This window comes from Prionailurus viverrinus, chromosome B1 (genome assembly GCF_022837055.1).
Source record: "Prionailurus viverrinus isolate Anna chromosome B1, UM_Priviv_1.0, whole genome shotgun sequence".
Taxonomy (NCBI): Eukaryota; Metazoa; Chordata; class Mammalia; order Carnivora; family Felidae; genus Prionailurus; species Prionailurus viverrinus.
The window spans coordinates 108986457-109011861 of NC_062564.1; the positions used below are offsets into that span (position 1 = coordinate 108986457).

The 25405-nt window shown below is 33.5% G+C and overlaps 1 protein-coding gene across 1 annotated transcript in view; it reads left to right on the forward strand.

The window, feature by feature from the left end:
• Positions 1-25405, forward strand: part of LOC125163264 (bifunctional heparan sulfate N-deacetylase/N-sulfotransferase 4-like) — a 427047-nt gene that overhangs the window by 156607 nt on the left and 245035 nt on the right. Inside the window, exon 3 of the mRNA XM_047854786.1 lies at positions 18961-20186. Within this exon, the coding sequence (XP_047710742.1) occupies positions 19209-20186 (978 nt within the window). The 5' untranslated portion in view covers positions 18961-19208. The remainder of the gene's footprint in view (positions 1-18960; positions 20187-25405) is intronic.

Sequence of the window (25405 nt, forward strand, 5' to 3'; positions counted from 1 at the left end):
GAGAGCTTGCAATTTTGCACTGGGAGGTCAGAAGAGGATATACTGAAATATTACATTTAAGGAGAACATAAAGAAATGACATTATATGCTAAGTTTATATCTGGACAAGTATTTAAAACAGAGGAAACAGCAAGCGCAAACGCCCCAGAGTAGCTATCTGAAGAGCACAGCATGTTCAAACATTAACAAGGCCAATGATATTGGAGAGAATTAAGTAAAAGATAAGGGGTAGATTAGGTAGAATTATGTAGAACATTCTGTAAATTTGGCTCTTTTAGTGAAATGAGAGAGCCACTGTGGGGGTGGGGAGTTGATCATAGGACAGACCCAACCTAATATTTATACTGTAAAATTATTCCTCTGGCCAATGTATTGGAAAAAATGATGTGGAGAAATGGCAGAGGCAGAAATCAATTAGGAAGATAATTCAGTAAGCCAGTGGAGATATAACGCTATTTTGAACTATGGTGATAGCTGAGATAGCATGTGTTCAGATTCTATATATAGGTAAATAGGTACAGCCAATGGATTGAATGTCTAGGGGGTCTGGTGGGAAAGAGAGGAATCAATGACTAACTCTAAGGAGTGTGTGTGTGTGTGTTTGTGTGTGTGTGTATCCCCAAGCAGATAAATAATGGAACTAACATTGATGACTTGGGGAAATTGTGAGAGGAATCAGGATAGGGTTATGGAAAATATCAGGCAATCACATTTGGTCTCATTTAAATTTGAAATGTCCATTGAATTTCCAAGTGGAAATACAAAATAGGTGGTTGAATATACAAATAGGAGCAAGTAAAAGATTTACCTGGAGATGTAAATTTTGGAGTCAGCTTATAGACAGTGTTTAAAATAAAACCATGACGCAGTGTGAGGTCACCAAAGAAGTGAATGTAAATAGAAATGAAAAGAAGTCCAAGACTAAGCCCTGAAGAACTCCGCATTTGGAGGATAGGAAGATGGGAAGGAACTTGAAAATGTGACTAAGAAGTCATGGAAAAACAAAAATCCATGATTTCCTGGAAGTTGGGTAAAGATAGTTTCTGTGTGAATGAGCGAATAATTAATGATGCAAAATACTTCTGATAGGTAAAGTAAGATGAAGAGTGAGAATTGAAAATTGGGTCTCTCAACATGGAATTTACTGTGCGGTTTTGATGAAATGGTGAGGGTGAACCTGGTTGGAGCAGACTCCAAGGGGGTGAGGGGAAGCATAAATATTCCATAGACAAGGAAAAAAAATGTGTGTGTGTGTGTGTGTGTGTGTGTGTGTGTGTGTGTGTAGTGACCACATGAAACAGAAAAATATTACTGTAGTGATGTCTTCAAGGAGTGGGTGATAAAGCCTGGAACTAGTGCACAAGTCAATGATAGTCCTTATCCAGAGTGGATAATTCATCCAGTAGAGAACATCTACTCACATGAGTAGGTGCGGTAGCAGGAAATTACAGAAATTCTATGCTTGCTACTGTGTTCTCTGTGAAATAAAAATCAAGATCATCAGCTGAGAGTGAGGGAAAGAAAAGAAATGTTCGAAGTTTGAAGAGAGAGGAAAAGGGTACATGATAGTCATCTAGGAGAAGGAATAGTTAATGAAGAAAATATAGCAAGATTGCCAGCATCATTAAAGGCCCTCTGGAAACCATTGATTATGAATTTAAAAGGAGAATAATCAGTTTGGTGATGTTCCATTCATCTTCAGAGTTGCAGGCACACATTTGGTAGATTGTGGGATTTAGCCAGTGTTGTTTAGACAAATGTGCATCATAAAACAAGAAAGGATAAAAAGGTTTGAGTATATGAAATAAAATGAATATAATAATTGGTTAGAGAATTTAAACTGGGTGAGAAGGAGTGTAAGGCCATGAGACAGAGGGGGAGAGAGAGAGAGAGAGAGAGAGAGAGAGAGAGAGAGAGAGAGAGTAAAAAGTGAAAGGATCACGGCTGAAAGATGCTAAGAGTTCGAAATATTGTTGCAGTCGGGTGATAGATTCAGGATGTCTATCCTGGTCAGCTAGACCATGGTCTCTTTGAAGGCACTAGGGAAGGATCTGTTCCAGGCCTCTCTCCTGACTCTTGGCAGTTCCTTGGCTTGTGGCAGCATCATTGCAAACTTCAGATGCCATTCTCCCTGTGCCCATGTCTCTATTGAATTTCCCTTTTGTAAGGACACCGTCATATTGGTTTAGAGATCTACTATACTCCAGTATTACCTTATCTTAACTAATTATATCTGTAATAACTTTATTTTCAAATAAGGTTACATTGTGAGGTACAAGGATCTAAAATTTCAACATGCAAATTTTAGGGGGACACGAGTCAACCTATAGGATCTACTCTCTACTTTGTCATGCTATTTCTTTTTTTGTAACTATGGTGAATAAATATTTTGTTTAGAAATTTTACATCTCGTATTTGTGCATTACATTGCCCATACTTTCCATTTTTGTATTATCCCTTTATTAGTTAGTACTATGAAGGTTATAGTAGCTTCATAAAATTGACAGGTATTGCCCTTTTTTTCATTTCTTTTAAAAAATGATTGTGTATGATTGGAATTATTTATTCCTTGAAACTTTGATAGGACCTTCTGGTAAAGGAATCGGAGTGGAGTTTTCTTTATGGAAATTTTTTAACTGTTAATTCAAAATCTTACATTTTGCATTATTCATTTTGAGGCTTTTTGAAAAATGTTATTCAAGTGTTTTATGTAAATTCCACTTACCATTCAGTGTAATATTAGTTTCAGGTGTAGAATTTAGTGATTCATCATTTATATAAAACACTCAGTGCACATCACAAGTGCACTCTTACTCCCCATTACCTATTTCAGCCTTCCTCCAACCCACCATTTCCTCTGAAAATAATCAGTTTTTTCTCTGTAGTTAAAGGTCTAGGAGCACCTGGGTGGCTTAGTTAGTTAAGCATCTCACTCTTGATATCAGCTCAGGTCATGATCTCACAGTTGTAAGAACCAGCCACACCATGGGTTTCACGCTGGGCATGGAGCCTGCTTAAGATTCTCTCTCTCCTCTCCCTCGTCCCTCACCCCCAAAAATGAGTCTGTTTCTTGGTTTTCCTCTTTTCCCTCCTACCATGTTCATTTGTTTTGTTTCTTAAATTTCACATATGAGTGAAATCATATGGTATCTGTCTCTCTGTCTTATTTTACTTAGCATAATACTCTCTAGCTCCATGCACATCATTGCAAATAGCAAGATTTCATTCTTTTTTTATGGCTGAGTAATATTCCATCGTGGAGATGTCTTTTAAATCAATTTTATAAAGCTATACATTTTTTGGAAACTTTACTTAAATTTATTTAAAATTAAAACTTTTTGTTATAAATTCATCAATGATTTTCTTTTATATTTTTAATGACTAAGCACATGTAGTGTCTTCTTTTTCGCATTCCTATCAGGTTTGTGTAATCTACTTTTTTTTATCTTAATGTCAGCAGATGTTTGTCCAGTTTATTAGCCTTTTAAAAAGAATTAGGTTTTGGCTTTATTTTTCTCTTTACTGCATTTCTTATCTGATTACTTTTTGCTCATTTTTGTTGTCTGTCTTTCTTCTATGTTTGTTACTATTTTAGTTGTCATTTTCTAGCTTCTTGAGAGGAATGTTTACCTTATTAACTTATTAATTTTCATACTTTTCTCTTTTCAAGTATATGCTACTTAGGCTTTAAATTTCTCTAAACATGACAATAACTAAATCTACAAATTTTGATATATGTTATATGGGATATTTGATTTTTCTTTGCCATAAGTTATTTAAGGTTATGTTTTTTTTTAATTTCAAATGTATGAGAATTTACTAATTATTTTATTAAGTTCCTAGTAATTACACTGTGGTGATAGTATATCTGTATATGATTTTTAGTTCTTAGAAATTTGTTGAGACTTGCTTTGGGGCTCAGTATGATTAATATTTATAAATATTTCCAAATTCAATATGTATTCTACAACTGTTGAATATCATGCTTTAAATATGTCTTTTAAGCCAAGTTTGTGAATCATGTTGTTTAGGTCTTCTTAGGTCATCTATCCAACTTTTCAAACAATTCTTAAGAAATGTTACACATTTTTCACTATGATTAGGAATTTGTAAATATCACCTTATAGCCCTGCCTATTTCTGCTTTATAAATTTAAGGCTATATTAGATGCATGAAAATTTAAATTTTAAGGATTTCCTAGCAAACTGAAACTTTTATCAATATTAAGTGATTTCTGTACTCTAGTAATTCTTTTTGCCTTAAATTTATTTTTCTGATACTCACCTAGCTTTATCCACTTTCTTTTAATTAAAATATTTCTGATACATTTTTCCAGATGTTTATTTTCACACACTCTTTTATGTGTCACTTGTAAACAACATACACTTAAATTTATTGTTTTCTTTTAAGTCAATCTGACAATCTCTATTTTTAAAAGATAATTTATTTATACTTAATGTAATTATTAATATAGAATTATGTATTTATTTTGTGTTTGCTGTTAGTCCTACCTACTCTAGCTTTCCTTTTCTCTCCTCTCCTTTATTCTTTTTCTTTAATTGAATATTTTCATACATTTCCTTTTTTCTCCTCTACTAGCTTTAAAGACATATATTATTTATTAGTTTCACTAGAAATCGGAATATGAATATTAACTTACCAAAGTCTAAGTCAGTTAATATCATGACCTTAGTACATGGCACTTAGAACATTTTTATTCCATTTATTACCTTTTCACTTCATTGGCATTGGTCTTACTTATTTCTTTTAGTTCTATCATGATTTATTATTACCATTTTACATACTTAAGGTCATTTAAACTAACTCACAATTTTATAAATTCTATGTTCACTCTGTTCAGCAGTTTGAATACTCATTATGTGTTTGAGAAATTCATGATCTTATGAGTTTCCTCCTTTTTTTTTTAACATTTATTTATTTTTGAGACAGAGAGAGACAGAGCATGAACGGGGGAGGGGCAGAGAGAGAGGGAGACACAGAATTGGAAGCAGGCTCCAGACTCTGAGCCATCAGCCCAGAGCCCGACGCGGGGCTTGAACTCATGGACCGCGAGATCGTGACCTGAGCTGAAGTCGGAAGCTTAACCAACTGAGCCACCCAGGCGCCCCGAGTTTCTACCTTTTAACTTTAGGTATCAGTTCACTATTTCCCAGCCTTTCACATAGCCAATTAATAGAAATGCCCTAGCAGATTTTGAATCAGAAACTGGTGAGGCGAAGAAGCAGATCCAGAAATGATTCCCTTTATCGAAGGTATTTTCATCCACAACCATGTTCCAGAGGCATTAATAGGGTAGTCTCTTGAAGAACTGCCCACACTTCAATATTACCTGTGAAGATTGCACAATATTTGGTTATGGCCACTCTTCCAAAATGAGCCAAAATGATTGGGAGGTGTGTGTATATATGTGGGATTGTGGCCTTTTCCACAAAATAAGCAGAATGATCTGACCAAATCTAATTAAGAACTATTTTTTGGAGTGCATTTTCAATCACCCTGATGTTTGCATTCCAGTTATAGTTTGTAACATGTTACCATTTTGTTCAGTACCCATTTATGGTATATTCTGTGATACTGAACATGATTTCTTAGTTCCTAAAAGTGATTTTCTTTAACAAACTTTTAAATCAAATTGGAGAAAAATCTCAGTATGACTAGAAATAAATTGTATTATACATTTGTATATATTACTCAGGATGATTAATGTGAGGATATTTCATTGCACATACAACCTTCAAATAATCCATCATCTTTCAAATCATCTGCAAATCAGATCCTTATAAGAAGATATTCTTACATACTCTCAGGTAAATGATAAATTATAATGGAAGCACATAATTCTATAATTCTAAGATGTAACTATGAACAGAAGTTAGTGTCTAGAAATCTTCTTTGCAAATGAGTCATAATTCCATTCTAAACAGAGATTATAAGCACAACTTTAAATTATTTTGAATATAGCTCTTACATTTTATATTTCCACGTCAGAACTGAGAAGTTAGAGTAAATTGGGAGATGACCTAAATCATGGTGTACACACTTCTCTTTTTTATATAAGTTTTTTATTATTCATTTTATGTTATTTCTTCACTTTTAAGATATTAAAGAGGTCATTTAAGCATATTCAAAATTTTAGAAATCATGTGTTTTTTGGGAAAATGAAATTATTGTGCAAATATGTTCGCATAATAGAGAAATGTGAAACTCTATTTTACCCTCCCCCCAAAAGCATATTTCCTTATTCCCTTAAGAAATAAAATAAATTCTAGAGAAAATAGTAATTTGGAAACAATATATGGAAAAGCTGCTTTTATACACCTTTTAATTACAGATATTATTATTCTACTTCCTTAAAAAAGATTTAGATGTTAAAAGTTCACCAAAACTAGCAAGATATTAAGTAGAGGTGATATTTCATTTATCGCTTTCTTGGCAAAGCAGAAAAAAGAAGAAAAAGGAGGAGGAGGAGGAGGAGGAAGAGGAGGAGAAGGGGAGTTATTCAATAAAAAAAAACAGAAATAAGAATTTAGAAAGAGAATCTTACAAGCAATATATTGGTTGTTTATTACAAATCTGAGCAAGAAAATTGACTAAATGTATTTGATGTAGAATTATAGCATAATTGATGTTTTAATATTAAGAATCGCTGTTATTTCTCTTATATCAACATCAGGATGTTTTTTCCTGACGGAAAGTTGCCTATGAGCACTGTACTAACCTAGTTAGCACTTTCTTTTTTTTGGTAAACTGTCAAAGGAGAGAGCAAGTGCTGTCTAGTTTTGCAATAAAAGCAAGAGCATACCGCCCTCTGGTGTTGAAAAAGCTAGGAGATCCAAAGAGTGGAAACACAGAAATAATGCATTTAAAAAACAAATGTCTTATTTTCTCTTTAAATAAATGTGCTATACAAATATGTAGTTAACATTTTGAATCCTGGAAAATAAATGCCAAATATGATTTTTAACCTATTTTTTAGACTTGGTTACAAAAAAAATGTTGACTAGATAGAAAATGTTATCTTTAATATTTTACTTTTTTGGTAATTTTAATTATATTGTTTTAATTATAGTTTTGGATGAGCATTTTAAAAGTTTAGGAAAGATAAATTAGTTATAATACTTTATCTCCTAGTATTTGTGATTACTTTGGCTTATATTATAAAAATTAGCTGTAAATTTCTTTTAATTGTTAAAAAAGTAAAGAACACAACTCTGAAGCACAGATCACTCAACGGGAAAAGGTGATTTTATAGGTCCTTTTGTAGGATTCAGTGCCTAGTGAAAAATCTTTTCCATTGCCTGAAAATGCAAGATGAAAGATTGACTGAAAAGTTCATAAGAAAAAGTCTTCTAGAAAATAACATAAATAGAAAGTTACTGATTGAAATTCAAAGAGAAACTTACTTATTTATCATTGTATCCCCAAAATGATAGACTGAGACCAAGTAAATCTGGGGAACAATATACCAACATTAATATCTATAATCCAAATATCTTCAGCCCACCACTGCCTGTGGGTACAAATGTAGTCAAAGATAGTAAGAGCCTACATACTATTAGCTCTTATCTCTTGTCACACAGTCATTTCAGTGCCCTTCAGGGTCTCATCATGATTGCCATTTGGTAGGTTCATCTTGGATTTCTGGCCTGTCACCAGTCTTCCTACCCAGAAATTACTGAATGTGTCTCAGCAAGGCCACTGCAGCAGGCACCCACTATGGAAATACTATTGTGCATACAGAGCCATAGCTTCCAATCCCTCCGGTGCTCTGTGTGCACTAAGGTCTTGACCAAATTCTGCAAATCAACTTAGGCAAATGATTAGAAGTGTGCTTGCCACTCCCTGAATATTCAAGTTGATCACAGATGCCAAGACCTATCTCAGGGGTAGATGAAACTTTGACTTTTGAGGATCCTGCCACTCTTTTTACTACGAGTATTTTATTTGCCTTTTAGGAGCAGATAAATATGAATTTTGTGTTTTAATATTCAAATTTGGACTTATCAGACACAATTGATGCATCATTATATTCTAGTTATAAGTAAATTTAAAGATAATTTGGTTTTAATTGATTTTCTAATTTTCAAAACCTTAGATGTGAAGTCTCAGATTCCTGTTCTAATAGAACTATTATAAATATTATAACATGGAATATCAATTTAACTGAATTATGATTATTAAAATTCTATGCATCTAATTTAGTATTGGGTTATGCTTGAGGGTAGAGGGAGGAGTTTAGTGTGAAAAAATAATATACAGACTAGGCTACTGAAAATTTACCCACAATCATCTTGGGAAGAAACATAGATCAATAAAAATATAAAGGTATCACAAAAAAGATAGGGAGAACTTGCTCTTCTGATATTTAAATATTATTGGGAAAAATATTGCCAGCGACCAGCGTAAAAAAGGAAGACTTATTATTCACCAGATTAATGAATTTTAGAGTTTAAAGCAACTTAATGTTAGCAAACTCACCCCTTTTAAAATTTTCTATTTACATATTTGGTAAGATTTTTATATAGTACATTCTTTATATAAAAGTAGTACATTGTTCTTATAGAAAATTCAAATGATACAGAAAAGTATAAGAAATACAGAGATGATCAACCTTTTGATGAGCATTCTTTTAAATCTTCCTTGATGAATGGATACATGAAAATCAAAAGATAAACAATTATGTTAGGTTTCTTTATTTTTCTAATGAAGAAACTGAAGCTCAGACTTGTTCTTCTACCTGTACTTTCCTGGAGAAAATAGCATTTTCTCCCAAGGTATACCTTGGGGTATAGAATGAGGGTGAATATATGTCAGATGTGAATAAGTTATTGAATTGGCATGATTATTTGCTGCATGTGACAAATTTTCTTTGCTTGACAAATTTAGTCAGTCTCCTGAACCTTCTTGTAGGCCTATCTGTGCACTTTCTTGTAAAATCTAGTTTTACCAAGAACCCTGCTAATTCAATTGTGCCCAGAACCTCCCACCTTCAATATCTGATCACCTTTGATATATAATTCCTCATCTTCCATCATCCCCCAAATGATGTCTGAGCACCGTGGCATATCTTAAGCAAGAATCCTTTTAGGTGGATTTAGCCAGAACCCCTCCTTACTCACTTAATTTTCTACTCACTGACCTCTACCCTATCCCTTGGCTATAAATCCCCACTCACCCATGCTGTATTGAGTTGAGCCCAATCTCTTTACCCCACTATAAAACTGCTGTCTTTCTTATACCTGTCATAATAGTCCTGAATAAAGTTGATCTTACCTCTTCACAAGTATTGAATATTTTGTTCTTTAAATGTGCTATACAAAGTGGTCTACAAAGTGCTGTAGATTCCATGCTGAATAAATCACAGTCCCTGGCTTCATGAAGTTCATGGGTAATTAGATTGAAATATCCTGTTGGGTATTTCCCTGGGTGGCGCAGTCGGTTAAGCGTCCGACTTCAGCCAGGTCACGATCTCACGGTCCGTGAGTTCAAGCCCCGCGTCAGTCTCTGGGCTGATGGCTCAGAGCCTGGAGCCTGTTTCCGATTCTGTGTCTCCCTCTCTCTCTGCCCCTCCCCCGTTCATGCTCTGTCTCTCTCTGTCCCAAAAATAAATAAAAACGTTGAAAAAAATTAAAAAAAAAAAGAAATATCCTGTGATAGAGGCTATTCTAGGATAGCACATTGGAGACATACTCATCTAAACTAGCTTTTGCAAGGTCAGGAATGATTTTTCTTGGAATAGTTTTATCTAACTTGAATTTGTTAAAATGAGTAAGAGCTGACTAGATTTAGATATGGCAGAGACAACATTGGTCAATCCAGAACTGCAAATTGTTCAACATGTAAAGTGTGGGAATGACAAGATAAATGGATTTTGTAAGAGAAACTCTTTCAAAAAGCTTGACTATAAAGGTAAAGAAATATATTAAGGCAGTTGCTTGGGTTGGGGTGATGTAGCTGTGGTAAAACATTTTATGAAGATGTGAGTTAAACTTTTTAAGAAAATTATACCTGGAGTCTCAAACTAAAATAAATATGGGGCCAAACAAGTAGACTAAGAGTAGCAAGCAAATGGTGGAGACTAAAATCATTCAGGTATCAAAATATTGTTAAGTACCAAACAAAACATATGTAGATATTTTTACGGTCATTACTAAGAAATGATTGCCCCCAGGTTTTAACTAAGTCCTCATAAAAGAGAGGTAGAAGTTCTAGAAAAGAGGCAGGGGAGAAAAAGGTTGTCTTTACAAGAAATACCCATTTTCCATGCATCAGGAAGCAAATAAGTAAGGTGAAAATTCCTTAGGTGTGGGAAATATTGATGGCAGTCATCTCGGCTCCCAAGGTGATGTTCAGCTAGTTCAACCCTCATTTTCTATTTTCATGTAAAGGAAAACAGAGTTAGACAGTGGGGCTATCAGGCTTAGAAATTATTGAAATTCTCAAAATATGTCTAGGAATGGAAATGAAAAAACAATAATGGATACAAGAAGGGTTTCATCATTTCCCTTTTATTGTAACTAGTTATGTTATAATTTTAAGTAATACCATAGGGTAAAATTATTTTTTGTATAATCACAACCACATAAAAACATATATAAACAAATACAACTACATAAAAACTACATAAAAACAAATTACATATAGAGAAACAATTAGAAATACATAAAGTTTTTGTTAACAAATGTTTGCCAATTTTCATGCTTTTGTAGTAGAAATATACATAATTTTGTAAAGAAAAAACTTAGTGTCAGTTTTTAAAAACATTTTTAACATCTCCTTTGTAGATGAGACAATTTCCAGAAAAAGAGTTGAGAGAAAATTGTTCATAAGACTATATCTAAACAAGGAAGCATACCATATATTTCATTTCTTCAGTCATCTTTTTAGTTCCCTTATAAATTGCTTATTTGGAATGAAAAGAAAATGGAAATAGAAAATGGAAACATTGTTACATAGATCGCTGTTTAATGCTCATACTCATCACATTAAATCTAATTTGCAAAAAAGTTAAACTGTTAAGGGTAAAAGTTAAAAAGTTAAAGGTAACTTTAAAACGATTCAGTGTCAAGACAGGAAAAAAAAGAGAAAAATTTTCTGGAGATGAAAGGAAGATAATAAATAAACAGGAGAAATTAAGAATAGATGAAAATAAAAGAACTTAGGTATTTTTTATGATGATATGAGCTACCACTGAATTTGCAGATATACCTGGAAAATATTAGACTATTAATAAAGGTTAATACATTTATATGTTGAATGGATGCTGGATGAATGCCTCCCCTATGTGAGAAAATAGTAGCATATCCAAAATGGAACTGAATTTTAGACGCTCCAGCTGGTCCTACTTTAATTCTGAATATCACAGTAAACATTATCCCCAAATCTACACAAAAATGAGAGAGATGTCAAAGATCTATCTCAAAATAATCTCAAGGTCCTAAGGGAATTGTTTGAATTTTAGAGTTCCTTTGAACAAATACAGGCATTCAAAGGTATTTAATGCTATTTAATTCTGGATTATACCTTCTGGAGATATTATTTCATTGGTGTTAAAGGCAAAATTTGATGATGAAATCTTGACTATAAGAACAAATACAGAGTTCTATGCAATGATTCATTTACTAGATCTCTCCACTTGGTCACAAATAGCATTTTTGCTACTTTTTTGTAAGTTTTAAATGCCAAAGAGAAAAAATATCCAATTAGTGTTTTCCTTCTTCTCAAAGTTCTGATGTTTTTCTAATAAACAAGATAAATATATAGATATTTGCATTTTTATTTTAATAAAAGTGAACTCTTCCTTTTGAAAAATCATGTTTTTCTGCTCTAGAAAACAAGACCTATGAAAATGCTAAATAGGCACTGTATATATATATATCTCCAGGAAATGGTGATAAAAGAAATCGCCTGACATTTACTCTTCTATTTACTGAGTTGCTTTCATAATCTTTTGAAGTGTGAATATAGCCGATAGCTCAGAGCTATGTACCTAGTATAATATTATTTTACAATATAATATGGTGGTAGTAATGTTATCATTATGTTGGAAATGACACTTTTAAGAGTGTGTACTGATAAAAACGCACGCTTTGGGGACTAAAATAAATTTATATTATGTCACTGAAATCAAGGAAATATGATGTGTATAAAAGTTCAGTAACAGTCACTGGTTATAAGAGTAGAAAAAATCATTATTTCAGAAAATCATAAACTAAGCATACTATTTTTATTTTGATTAAATATAACAATTACTCATCATGTTGTACCTTCATTTTGAAAAAGTTATATACATAGGTATGGTTGTTGAAGCCTGGACGCTAAAAGGAGCTCCAAGGGATCAAACCATGTGATATCCACCAATTCTTAGTCTCAAATTCTGTTGAATCATAATGGATATTTTAGAAAGCACTCAGAATCTTAAGAGACTAAATCCATCTGTGGCTAAAGCCTCTATGATATTTATTATTCTCTTAAAACCAGGTTAAATAATTTGAATTAGCTGTGCCTTCTGGAGTAGTGTTTTTCAAGAATCTTTTACTCTGACCCAGAAAATAAATCACCCTCATTGGGATTCAAAAACACATAAAATATATACACACAAAGCTAACAAACTCATGTTTCCTAAAGCGCTACTTACCCTCACTACATGAAGTACATCAATATTTTTATTTTGGTCTATTTCATTGCCATTTATGTGTTGGTGAATTATAATTTTGGGAAAAATGAATCTGTCTTGAAAAATGATTATAAATTTTGGAATTCTCCCTAAGAGAGTGTGAGGGCCATCAATATATGGGAATAAATGGTTAAATGTTTACATATCACAATTTTAATTAAAACCATTGCTTCATTAATATGAAATATAAGCTAATTCTTTATAATATTCCTAAGATAAAAGAAAGAACTCAAGAAGCATATGAAAATGAGATACTTGGTAAAATATGCCCTCCCACCCCATGTATCATGAAAAGTCAAAGTTGAATTATTCCAAATTCTTCAGTCATCTCAGTTTACAACACAGTTTCTTTTGTGCTAATCCAGTTCTCTTCTAGATTGTTTTCTGCATTTTGGGTACATATTTCTGGCTTTGAATATCTGAAATAAATTCAGATGAAATATTAAAATTTAAATAAAACTTGCTGATATCTGTGTTAAATTATTGTTATACTAACAGTTAAATTCTTGGTTTCATCTAACTTGGTTTTTCTCACCAGTGCAATGGTGGCATATAGAACACTGGCATCAAAAATCACCAGCAGCATGATCTCAGTCCCTTTTCTAAACCCTCTAAATCGCGAATTCCTCATTTTAAAAATAGACTAATAATGACTAACTAACAGGGTGATGAATGCAAAAAAATGTACTGTAATGACTGTCAAGAAGTAACCACTTATTAAATGCTAGTAAATATTATTGTATTTTTTTTCAATTTCAGCTAACTTTAATGAGCCTCTGTGATCATCTGTATAGCTCATGATACCACCTTCAAAAAAGAAAAAGTCACTCATAAATTCATTGTGATTCCTAGCCCCTAGCTTATTTCTGAATTTTCTTCTTTCCAAAAAATAGCAATAACTATAATACTTTCTTCAGTTGCCTTGTTTAGTAATTCCTCTACTGCTACCAGAAATTACTAGAAATTTACAATGTTTGAGAACTCTTGGTAAATGGATTTCACAAACTGTATTTTTTTAAAAAATCTATAAATTTTGGAAATAAGTCAAAGAACATTTTAAAAACAGATATACAAAACAATAATTTCTTCACATTACCTAATCTTCAAAGAGAATGAAAGATTCTGAGAGATATTTATTCCACTACTACTGAGGTGATGAGTCACATTTGGAAGGTGAAAAGAAAAGAAAAGAAAAGAAAAGAAAAGAAAAGAAAAGAAAAGAAAAGAGAGATGAGAAGAGAAGACGAAAGAAAGAAAAAAGAAAAGAAAAAAAAAGAAAAGAAAAGAAAAAAAAAAGAAAAGAAAAGAGAAAAGAAGAAAAAGAAAAAAGAAAGGAAGACAGCAAGAAAGCCAGCACCTAAAAGCTTCCTTTTTTTTTTTCTCACCAAAGCCTGCACAGGGGTCATGCAGCCGCACTTTTTTGGGGATATGTTGTCACAAAAAATAATGAATAGGTGTCTCCAAATTTTTAAAGTAGATTTATTAGGACAGGTGAAAGGCAGATTTAGCAGACTTGGGATCAAAGCCTATTTAACTTGCTTGGTATGGTGATTAAGGAAATGTAACTTAACAAATGCTCTTTACTTGTTCATCCATGTATTTACCCACTCATTCTATAAGAAAAACATCATGATGTAAGGGGAAAACAGGGCAAAGAGCTCCTGCTTGTGCCTTTTGTTTCCAGCTGGTCTCAGGTTCATCCTGCACAATGCAATGGATTAAGGTAAAGTCGAAACTAGCATATCACTAAAGACTCCTTAAGAATACATGACACATTGGGGCGCCTGGGTGGCGCAGTTGGTTAAGCGTCCGACTTCAGCCAGGTCACGGTCTCACGGTCCGTGAGTTCGAGCCCCGCGTCGGGCTCTGGGCTGATGGCTCGGAGCCTGGAGCCTGTTTCCGATTCTGTGTCTCCCTCTCTCTCTGCCCCTCCCCCGTTCATGCTCTGTCTCTCTCTGTCCCAAAAATAAATAAAAACGTTAAAAAAAAAAAAAGAATACATGACACATATTTTTAGGATTTTGAAATAGCATTTGATGTCTTCACTATTACCCTTAAATGAATATGCCTATTTTTTATGTCTAATTTAACATCTGTCTTTTTAAAAATGATCTCAATTTTATTGACTTTTCCAAGGTTCTTAAGTTGGTGTTCCTACCCTATAGTCTGCCTTGTTTTTGTTTGTTTGTTTGTTTGTTTGTTTGTTTTTTCCTTTGTAAGGGACACAGCACTATATAATAAACCTACTTTTCCTCCATGTGTTTCTTCTTTATACTCACACTACTGCCACCCTCATTACTCTTCTGACTCCAGATATATGGGGCAATGCTTTGTGACACCGATTGGTTGTCCTACAATTCAATTCAATCTGGCACTAACCAGAGTTATTTCAGACCCCACATGTTTAGAGCTCAGTCCTAGGACACTGCCCCTTACCAGTGAAGATACCAATTGCAAGTTGTAGGTCCCCAGGTTTTCCACAACCACTCTGACTTTGAGACAAATCAGAGGTTCTTATGACCTCACCTTGGATTCGGATTTGATGGTTTGCTAGGAAAGTCACAAAACTTAGGGAACCACTTATTTCATTTACCAATTTACTGTATGGTAAAAGATACAGATGAACAGCCAGATAAAGAGATACATAAGATAAAGTATGGTAGGGTCCTAAGCGCAAGAGTTTCTGTCCCTATGGAGTTGGGGTGCATCCACATTTGTGGATATGTTCACCAACCTGGAAGCTCTCCAGATCCCAAAACCTTGGGAATTTTATGGAGGCTTCATCATGTAGGCATGATCCATTATTGACCTAGTTTCCAGTCCCTCTCCCCTTCCTGTAGGATGAGGGTGAGGCTAAAAGTTCTAAGCATCTAAACAGGGCGTGGTCTTTTTAGTGACCACCAGGAACCCACCAAGCATTGCCTCATTAGAACAAAAGATACTGCTCTCACCCAGGAAATTCCAAGAACTTTAGGAGCTCTGTGTCAGGAACCAGTGTCAAAAACCAAATATTATATCTAAAGATGCTCTTAGTGCTCTTATTATAGGAAATAACAAGTCTTTTAGGAGCTTTATGCCAGCAACAGGAGGACAGATATACATGTATGTGTGTGTATATACATATTTTTTTCTATTACTTCACAACAAGAGATTCAGGCAAATCACAGACTGCATTGCTTTGGCATCCCAAACAATGCCAAACCTCTTCTGTCTCAGGCACAGGACATAAGTAAACATCTCTGGTTTACCATCTTTTATTTTCCAGACTTCTCACTTGCACTGCCTAATTTTTGTTAGGGAATCATAAGTGGGAGGACTGAATGGGAAGAAGGATAAGTCCTTAGGTTAAAATACACACACACACACACACACACACACACACACACACACACACACGTTCACATTCAAACTCACATATCCACAATGGTGATAATATGTATCTCTCATTCTTCTAACTCTGAACATATTAATGTTAAATAAATGTCATATTTAAATTTTATTTATTCTTTTGGTTGGCATATTCTAGTTCCATATGCTTTTTAATTTTTTTTCACTATTACATATTAAGATGAGCCATTCTAATATGCAAAACTGACATCTCATCCTTTGTGTATTCAAAAATAAAAATCACATCTTTAATGTCAGAATAGATAAGGATTTAACAAAGTAGTGTCATCCATTTTTTAAATTCCTGAATTTGCCTCTTAAAATACTAAGCAAACCCACAAAGTATGTGAATTAGTCTGTTCTTGTGGGTGATCCAGGGGATGGGGTGGGGTGGGGATGGAGCTAATTCCCTGTACACTTAACGGATTTTAAAACCAAATACATGAGCTTGGAGAAATCTAACAATAGATATAAGACTGCATAATTTCCTTTGGTGAATTTCAAATTTTTCAATACTTATTATACATATTGTTTAATTTTTAGTTTTAAAATGAACTTTATGGCCATGTTCATATATACACAAAACTAGAGGATACAGCATAATTGATTTGTACATTTTAATCAAACCAAAACCTTTTCATTGCTGTATTTCATTTCTTTTATTAAAATACAATTCAGTTTGTTTATAGAGAATAGAGTATTGTGATACTTGAAAAGTTTTTGGAGATCAAATAATTATCTTAAATAATTATTTTTGATAGCAGTATTAGTAAGTGCCTAAAATGGAAGTTAATTTTTCTTTAAAGTGAATATGAAACCACTAGGGGGATTTTTCAAATTGGTAAAAATTCAAGTCTATATATAAATAGAATCTGAAGAATTGAAATGTTTGGTAGAAATTTAAAATTTTTTAATTGTGGATATTTGAGGTTGTTTTTATTTTTTTCCAAAAGCTAAGGCATAGACAAACGTTATTCAACTGTTGAATTTTATTTAAATTACCAGGAAAAATGTATTTCAGAACATCAGAACATAAAAATATAAAATGGGAGTAGTATCATATTATAGTTTAATCATTTAGTCTAATAATCTTTTTTTGATGTTCATTTATTTGTTTTTGAGAAAGAGGAGAGGCAGAGAGAGATGGGAACAGGATCCAAAGTGCACTGTCATCACAGAGCAGTCGCAGGGCAGGTGGGGCTCAAACTCACTAACTGCGATATCATGGTCATGACCTGAGTTGAGATTGGATGCTCAACCAAAGAGTCACCCAGATGCTCCATAGTTTAATAATCTTTTAATCATTAATAGCTATTAATTACACAGGTTCTTCAAATAAAAAAAAACCTATAAAATATTTACAAAATGATACAATATGTATAATATACAACTCATTACAATACATGTTAATTTGATTTTCTGTGATGTTGTATGTCAATAGTATTATTGTGTATTAAAGTATATGTGTCACAAATTGAAAACATGAACTTTTTTTATTGTTTTCTACTAGTTTGACAAGAGTTTGGTAAACTGGGAATTTGAAAATTCCATAGTCTAAACCAGTTTTGAGAATTAAGAAAATTTTTTATAGAAAGCAATTCATTAAAAATCAGAGTCATCCATCAAAACAAATAAAATAGAATAATGGAAAATTATATCCATTTGTGGTAAAGCCATTTGGGGAAAAATTTTTTTTTAATTCTCTCTACATTCTTTTTCTTTTGAACTAAAGAAAGTGATATGGAAATAGAACATATGATTATGTTAGATAAAATTTAACTATTAAATTATAATTTATTTTAAAGCATAATGTATTAATAACTAATAATTATAATTAATAATGCTAATAATTAATATAATGTAATCAATATTATAATTACATTAAAGTAATAGATTTATTAATAATGAATAAAAATTCAAATTTAATTTCGATTATAGGGGCAAGCCAAATTTAGAATGTGCTTTAAGACAAACATGTCAAAGCTTTTCTTCTCATCTAGGCTTCCTAGCCTCTCATTAGAGGGGTCTGAGGATGGTTGTTCCCATTTTGTTCTTTCTCCTATAGCTCCTCCATCACTTTGCTTCTAAGAATAGAGAAAGAGAAATCCTGTGTATTTTGGCTGGTATGGTGAAGAAGACCAAGTGTCTCCCTGCAACTTCAGAAAAGGATATGTTATTAAAGGAAAAAACCTGTAACAACTGTATATACTTAAGACAAAATCATTGCCTCAGCTTGGCACTCCAGATACTTAGCAGACACTTAGAACATGTTTCACTGTTCCAACTCATACACAAATATTTGATTTTCTAATTCTTTATGTAAATAATGTTTACCAGTCCTATAGAAGCAACCTTTATGGTTATTAACATTTTACACTAAAACTTTCTTTCTTAGCTCTCTCTTTTTTAAGTTTATTTATTTATTTTGAGAGAGGGGGAAGTGCGGCAGAGAGAGAAAGGGAGACAGAAAATCCCAAGCAGGCTCCCTCCGAGCTGTCAGCACAAAGCCTGATGTGGGTCTTGAACTCACCAATCCATAAGATCATGACCTAAGCTAAAAGAAATCAAGAGTGGTGCGCTTAACCAACCGAGCCACCCAGATGCCTCTCTTAAGTCTCTTTTTTTTTTTGAGATGACTAGTTTGAAAAATGATCTCTTTCTTTGGCAAAATGAAATAGGAATCTGTATTCTTGAAGACATGAAAAAAATCTAATAGTAAAAACCTAGACTGTAAACTTTAAGCTATTAATATTTTAGCATATTAACACACTAAAATTATCTTTGATATGTATTTTTCTTATATATAAGCATCCATATCACATAAACATTTGTATTTATATTTCTGTATTAGTCATTACATTTCTCCTTTTTTTCAGATAATGTTTAAAGGATTCTGCATCAGTCTTTGGTATTGGACATACTCAAAATCCCTTCTTCAACTTTTGCTCTCCTGGTCCATTGTCTTCCAGCTTTAACTTACTTGTGATCCCTTCAAACATTTTACATGGTTTGCAATGGTTACATGAACTTTTGGGAAGTGATATTTGCACCATCTCATACTTTATTCACTATGGCACTTTAGAAAAAGAAATTGGAAAAAACTTACAAAGCAGTATTTTAAAAAATGAATCTTATTGTGAAGCTTCGGAGAAGTTTTCGAACATTGATTGTTCTTTTAGCTACCTTTTGTTTGGTGAGCATTGTCATTTCTGCCTATTTCCTCTACTCTGGCTATAAACAGGAAATGACTGTTATTGAAACCACTGCAGAAGCAGAATGTGCTGACGTCAAAATTCTACCATATCGGTCAATGGAGCTGAAAACAGTTAAACCTATTGATACATCCAAAACTGATCCTACTGTCCTCCTATTTGTGGAGAGCCAATATTCTCAACTTGGTCAAGATATCATAGCTATCTTGGAGTCTAGCCGATTTCAGTACCAAATGGTCATTGCCCCCGGTAAGGGGGATATACCTCCTCTTACAGATAATGGCAAAGGGAAATACATTTTAGTTATTTATGAAAATATTCTGAAGTATGTCAGCATGGACTCATGGAATCGAGAGCTTTTAGAAAAATACTGTGTGGAATACAGTGTTAGTATAATTGGTTTTCATAAAGCCAATGAGAACAGCTTACCAAGTACACAATTAAAAGGCTTTCCATTAAACCTTTTCAATAATCTAGCTCTAAAGGACTGTTTTGTCAACCCTCAGTCTCCTTTGCTGCATATTACCAAAGCCCCCAAGGTTGAGAAAGGCCCTCTTCCTGGGGAAGACTGGAGTATTTTCCAATATAATCATTCAACCTACCAGCCTGTGCTTTTAACTGAATTACAGACAGAAAAATTCCTTTCATCCTCATCCAGCAAACCACTCTATGCGACAGTGATTCAGGATCTGGGGCTTCATGATGGAATTCAGCGCGTTCTTTTTGGCAACAACTTAAACTTTTGGCTACACAAGCTCATCTTCATAGATGCCATCTCCTTCTTGTCAGGGAAGAGGCTGACACTGTCCTTGGACAGGTACATCCTTGTGGACATTGATGATATCTTTGTTGGGAAAGAGGGAACAAGGATGAATGTCAAAGATGTAAAGGTAAGAACATTTATAAATAACATCGTAATTTTTGTTTCACTAACTGTGGTATTAATAAAATGTAATTTTGAGTAATTTATATTCCTAGTTATGCAAAGTTTTCAGATGCAATATGTTTGAAATAAAATAGGCATTAAAAATATTGAACTAAGCCTTAGCTATTCCTCACACACATACCCCAGATGCTTTGTAGGGGATAGAACTACAATATCCCAAAGAATATTTACAATTAATTTCCTTGCTCTTCCTAGACCTTGCTCAAGAACTCTGTAGAACTGGCTTTCTCCTTCTAGCACATGTTGCAGTTTGTAGCAGTGAGACCCATATAGTCATAAAACTCGATTCTTCGACTGATCCCCTTGGGTTTGACAGTGGTGGTTGAAATACAAGATGGAGAAGTACCTCTTGTAACTTCAAGTAAGCATAGTGTTTGTTTACATGAAGTGTTAATATACTTGTAAATGTAGATATGAGCAAAAATGTAGTTTTATAGAGAATGCGTATTGGACTTGAACTCAGAACTTATTATCTCTTTTATAAATTTATCATATTGTTTTGGGTAACACAACAGTGTTTGACTTTATAACAAATTAACCTTGCGATTGTTATTAGATAAACAAAAAGCCAAATATGGTATACTAGGTTAGGTAGGTAATTCTAAGAATAATTCCTTCTTTTTTTTTTTAATCTTGATTCAGTATTCTCATTTGTGCCTATCTTGTCCTGTATGTAACTAAATTCATTCCTGGACAAATAATTGTAGCAAACTACAAACAGAAATAATACAACACAACTTAAAATTATAAAAGAACTAAAGATTATAAAGATCATATCATTTTTTATTCCTGCTGTTAGGCTTTTTATCCTCCAAAGATGAAACCTCAATACTACTTCAAAATGACAGCATTTTCCTATCCTGAGGCCTTATGACCAAGTAGTAAGACATGATTAAAACCAGTGAAGTAAGTTCACTTTTTAAAAATGTTCAAAGTACATGTGAACCGGTGGCCTCTATTTTTAATGAGCCACCAAATGAAGCATCACTTGACTGGTACCCAAAAACTTCATTTTGGACATTGTTGTAAAGGGATTAAATGATGCCTCTTGAGTTCTGTCTAGATTTTTCTGTTTTTTTCTTACTTGTTTTGTATTTACTATTCCTTTAATTAATATAAACTGTAGTTTTATATTTATTTCAGTATCATAAACAAGTGTTATATGTTTCAAAAGTTTCTCAAGTGATTCATATCCTGAAACCCTAAAAGGAGAGGGTTTCCTAATTTCAATTTTTTTTTTCAACGTTTATTTATTTTTGGGACAGAGGGAGACAGAGCATGAACTGGGGAGGGGCAGAGAGAGAGGGAGACACAGAATCAGAAACAGGCTCCAGGCTCTGAGCCATCAGCCCAGAGCCTGACGCGGGGCTCGAACTCACGGACCGTGAGATCGTGACCTGGCTGAAGTCGGACGCTTAACCGACTGCGCCACCCAGGCGCCCCCCTAATTTCAATTTAACAAAGTATATGAATTGAAAAACTTTATGACTCTAACAAACTTTTCCAGCCTAAATTCAGCTATTTCACTTACTCTCAATAAAAACTTACAAATAACTATTCACCACTATACAGTATTCACTGATGACTTTTTAAGTAACATAACCCCAAACAATAATGGAATACTGAAATTTAACAAAACTGGAACAATGTCACAGGCAGAGAAAGGATCAGAAAGATTGTATATGTATGTGTGTGTGTGTGTGTGTGTGTCTATATATACATATATATACATAAATATATATATATGCATACATACATATATATATATATATATAGAGAGAGAGAGAGAGAGAGAGAGAGAGTGTATGTGCACATGTATCTTAATTATACACTCAACACACACACACCCACACACACACACTCACATACCCTGTCACTTTGAAGAAAATACTTTTTCATGCCCCTTTTGGTGTTGTTGCTGGTTCTTCCTCAGAACTATTAATCAAAGAGTATCAGAAACTTGATTGGAACTGAGGGTTATTACCCTCTTAGTTAATTAAAGGTCAAGAGGAAATACAACTTTCCAAATATAAAAATTCTAGTCCCAGTCCTTGGCATTTGATTTTTATTTTGACCTTATTTTTTGGATTAATATGATTTTGTGGGAAAAATTTTAAATTATGTGTAGAAAAGTTCTTAATGCTCTCATGTTCTTCATTGTCATGTCCTTTTCTGGTATTGTAGCATTTAATCTTATACTTTGGTAAAGATGAGGAGAAATCTGTCCTCCTTCAAACTCTGCCCAAATTTTCTAAAGCAGAGGTATTGCATGGCTGCTGACATTTTTCTCTGTTATACTGAAATGAAAGTAGAGGTACTCTGTTCCTCAACAGAACACATTTAGGAAAGCTGGAGAGTTGTGTTTGAAAATTATTGGTTATATACATGACTGGACTCTTCTTGGGCCATTCACACAATTAGACCTGGAGTATATAGCTGGGAGCATTTAACAACAAACTCAAACACACCTTTGTGTGCAATACCACCTCACTCTATTGACAAAAAATATATTAGTGTATTTTAGCTTGAGCACATTTTCTCATTTTGAGATAGAGATTCACGATCATACTGCTAAAGAATTAGCATTTTTAAGGTACAGCATTTGATGCAATAAAAAGAGCACATGTTTTCTTTTAATCAAACTTGAAAACCCGCATTCTTTTCACTACATGGTTCTGCCTGACCCAAGCTACCGTAGATCTAGCTTCTTTTAGAAACTTGCATATTTTATTTGATTTCATCATGCCTTCCTCCAACCAAAGCCACTGAGACAGAAATTAGTGTGTTCATTTCCAAGGCAAGCAAAATTAAGCTCACGCAGGTGCAGTAACTGTCATCTAATTGCTGCCAAAATTTTATTGCATGTGTAAAAACTTAAGAGGGGCGCCTGGGTGGCTCAGTTGCTTAAGCGTCCCTCTTGATTTTGGCTTAGGTCATGATCACAAACTGAGCTGACAGCACACAGCCTGCTTGGGATTCTCTCTCCTTCTCTCTCTGTCCCTCCCCGGCTCATGCTCTCTCTCTTTCTCTCTCTCTCTCAAAATAAATAAACTTCAAAACAAACCCTCAAGATAGAAGAAATTATTCATGTATATAATCTACTAGAATTATATTTCAAAAGTTTGTAAAATATTAGCTATCAATAAAGTCAGAAAATATAGTCATGTTTTGACCTGGGAATATTTCTGTGTAATCTTCAAGGCAATCAGAAAATATTCCTGTACATCTAAGGTTCTATTAGCAGTATGACCTCAGGTTATTTAGAGTGGTGTCTTAAACACTTGGATTTATTCTTTCCTAGTTTTGAAAACAATTTTTTTCATAATGGCCTTAATTACATGTATGTAAGCAAAAATAATAAAGGCCATCCTGATTATTAAAGTTTTAATTTTAAAAAAACTTCTTGCAGTCAACTAATTAGATTTCTATGGGAAATGGTTTACCCTTGGTTGAAACATTTGGTATAGTCATAGATGTTTGGTAGAATTAAGATAATATATTCTTTTTTCATAGGTTCCTAAGACAGAATAAATGTTTTTTTTTTTTCCCAATGAGGGCTTTGAAAACATGAACATGGTAAATGTAAGCTTCCATATGGACAATGAAATCAGAATTATTTTGATTCTACTAATAATTTTGGTGCTTTAATCAATTTTGTGACCTCTTGTATTTTTTCTGTTGGCAGTAAGCATCACTATTAGCATTTTTATATGTCTTTACACTTCTTGAGAAAATTCATTTATTTATTTATTGAACATCTACTATATATAAGACTATATCTAAAACAGTATCTGTGTAATAAATCTAACATTCTTATTTAAAGTTCTATATGATCCAGTTCAATTTACCTTTTCAACATTTATTTGTAATACTTCTCAAAACACACTGCTTGTAGTAGGCTAGCCCCTGTCTATCCCTTAGCTATAGCTTGTTCATGCCTACTTGACCTCTCAGTTTCTGTGCTTTGACTAAAATATGTTTCCTGAATTGACCCCTATTTCAAAAGATACCTTAAGTCCTACTTCTTATGAGAAGGTGACACATGTCCTAATGACCCTGGTAGGTGGTTATTTCTCTTTTTTTTTTTCAATATATGAAATTTATTGTCAAATTGGTTTCCATACAACACCCAGTGCTCATCCCAAAAGGTGCCCTCCTCAATTCCCATCACCCACCCTCCCCTCCCTCCCACCCCCCATCAACCCTCAGTTTGTTCTCAGTTTTTAACAGTCTCTTATGCTTTGGCTCTCTCCAACTCTAACCTCTTTTTTTTTTTTCCTTCCCCTCCCCCATGGGTTTCTGTTAAGTTTCTCAAGATCCACATAAGAGTGAAACCATATGGTATCTGTCTTTCTCTGTATGGCTTATTTCACTTAGCATCACACTCTCCAGTTCCATCCACGTTGCTACAAAAGGCCATATTTCATTCTTTCTCATTGCCACGTAGTATTCCATTGTGTATTTGACAAAGCAGGAAAGAACATCCAATGGAAAAAAGACAGTCTCTTTAACAAATGGTGCTGGGAGAACTGGACAGCAACATGCAGAAGGTTGAAACTAGACCACTTTCTCACACCATTCACAAAAATAAACTCAAAATGGTGATTTCTCTTTAAATTGAGTCCCTGAATAATCACTGACCTTAACTCTCACTTAGCATCCTCATGTACATGAGCCAACTTCAACATTAGACAGTGAGACAAGTTTTCTTATACATGTACTTTTGAGAAAGTATATAGCAAGAAAACTTAGACATGATTTGAAAATACTTCGTTGACAATTATTGCACTGTCTTTAACTGTTTGGTGGATGCAGGACTAAATTAGTCATAGACTTGAGTTACTACATTAAGAAAAGTAATTTGAGTAGTTTTGTGGTTTGTCTCAAAACGAATTGTTTGTACATTTTAAGTAGAGTCAGAACTAGAAAAAAATCTATGTTGTAAACCTAGAGTCTAAAAACAAACGGTTAGCAAGCTAATTGTTTTTTTTCTTTTCTTCTCTCCTCCCTGCCCCCCATATTGTTTTTAATGAATCTGTACCTAGACTAGGGTTAAGAATTGATCCAGATAAAACAATTTAGCGATATCTTAATATGGATGTTGTCATGCACTTATTTGACTACATATTTCCTGAATTGAAAATCATATGTTCAAAAATTTAA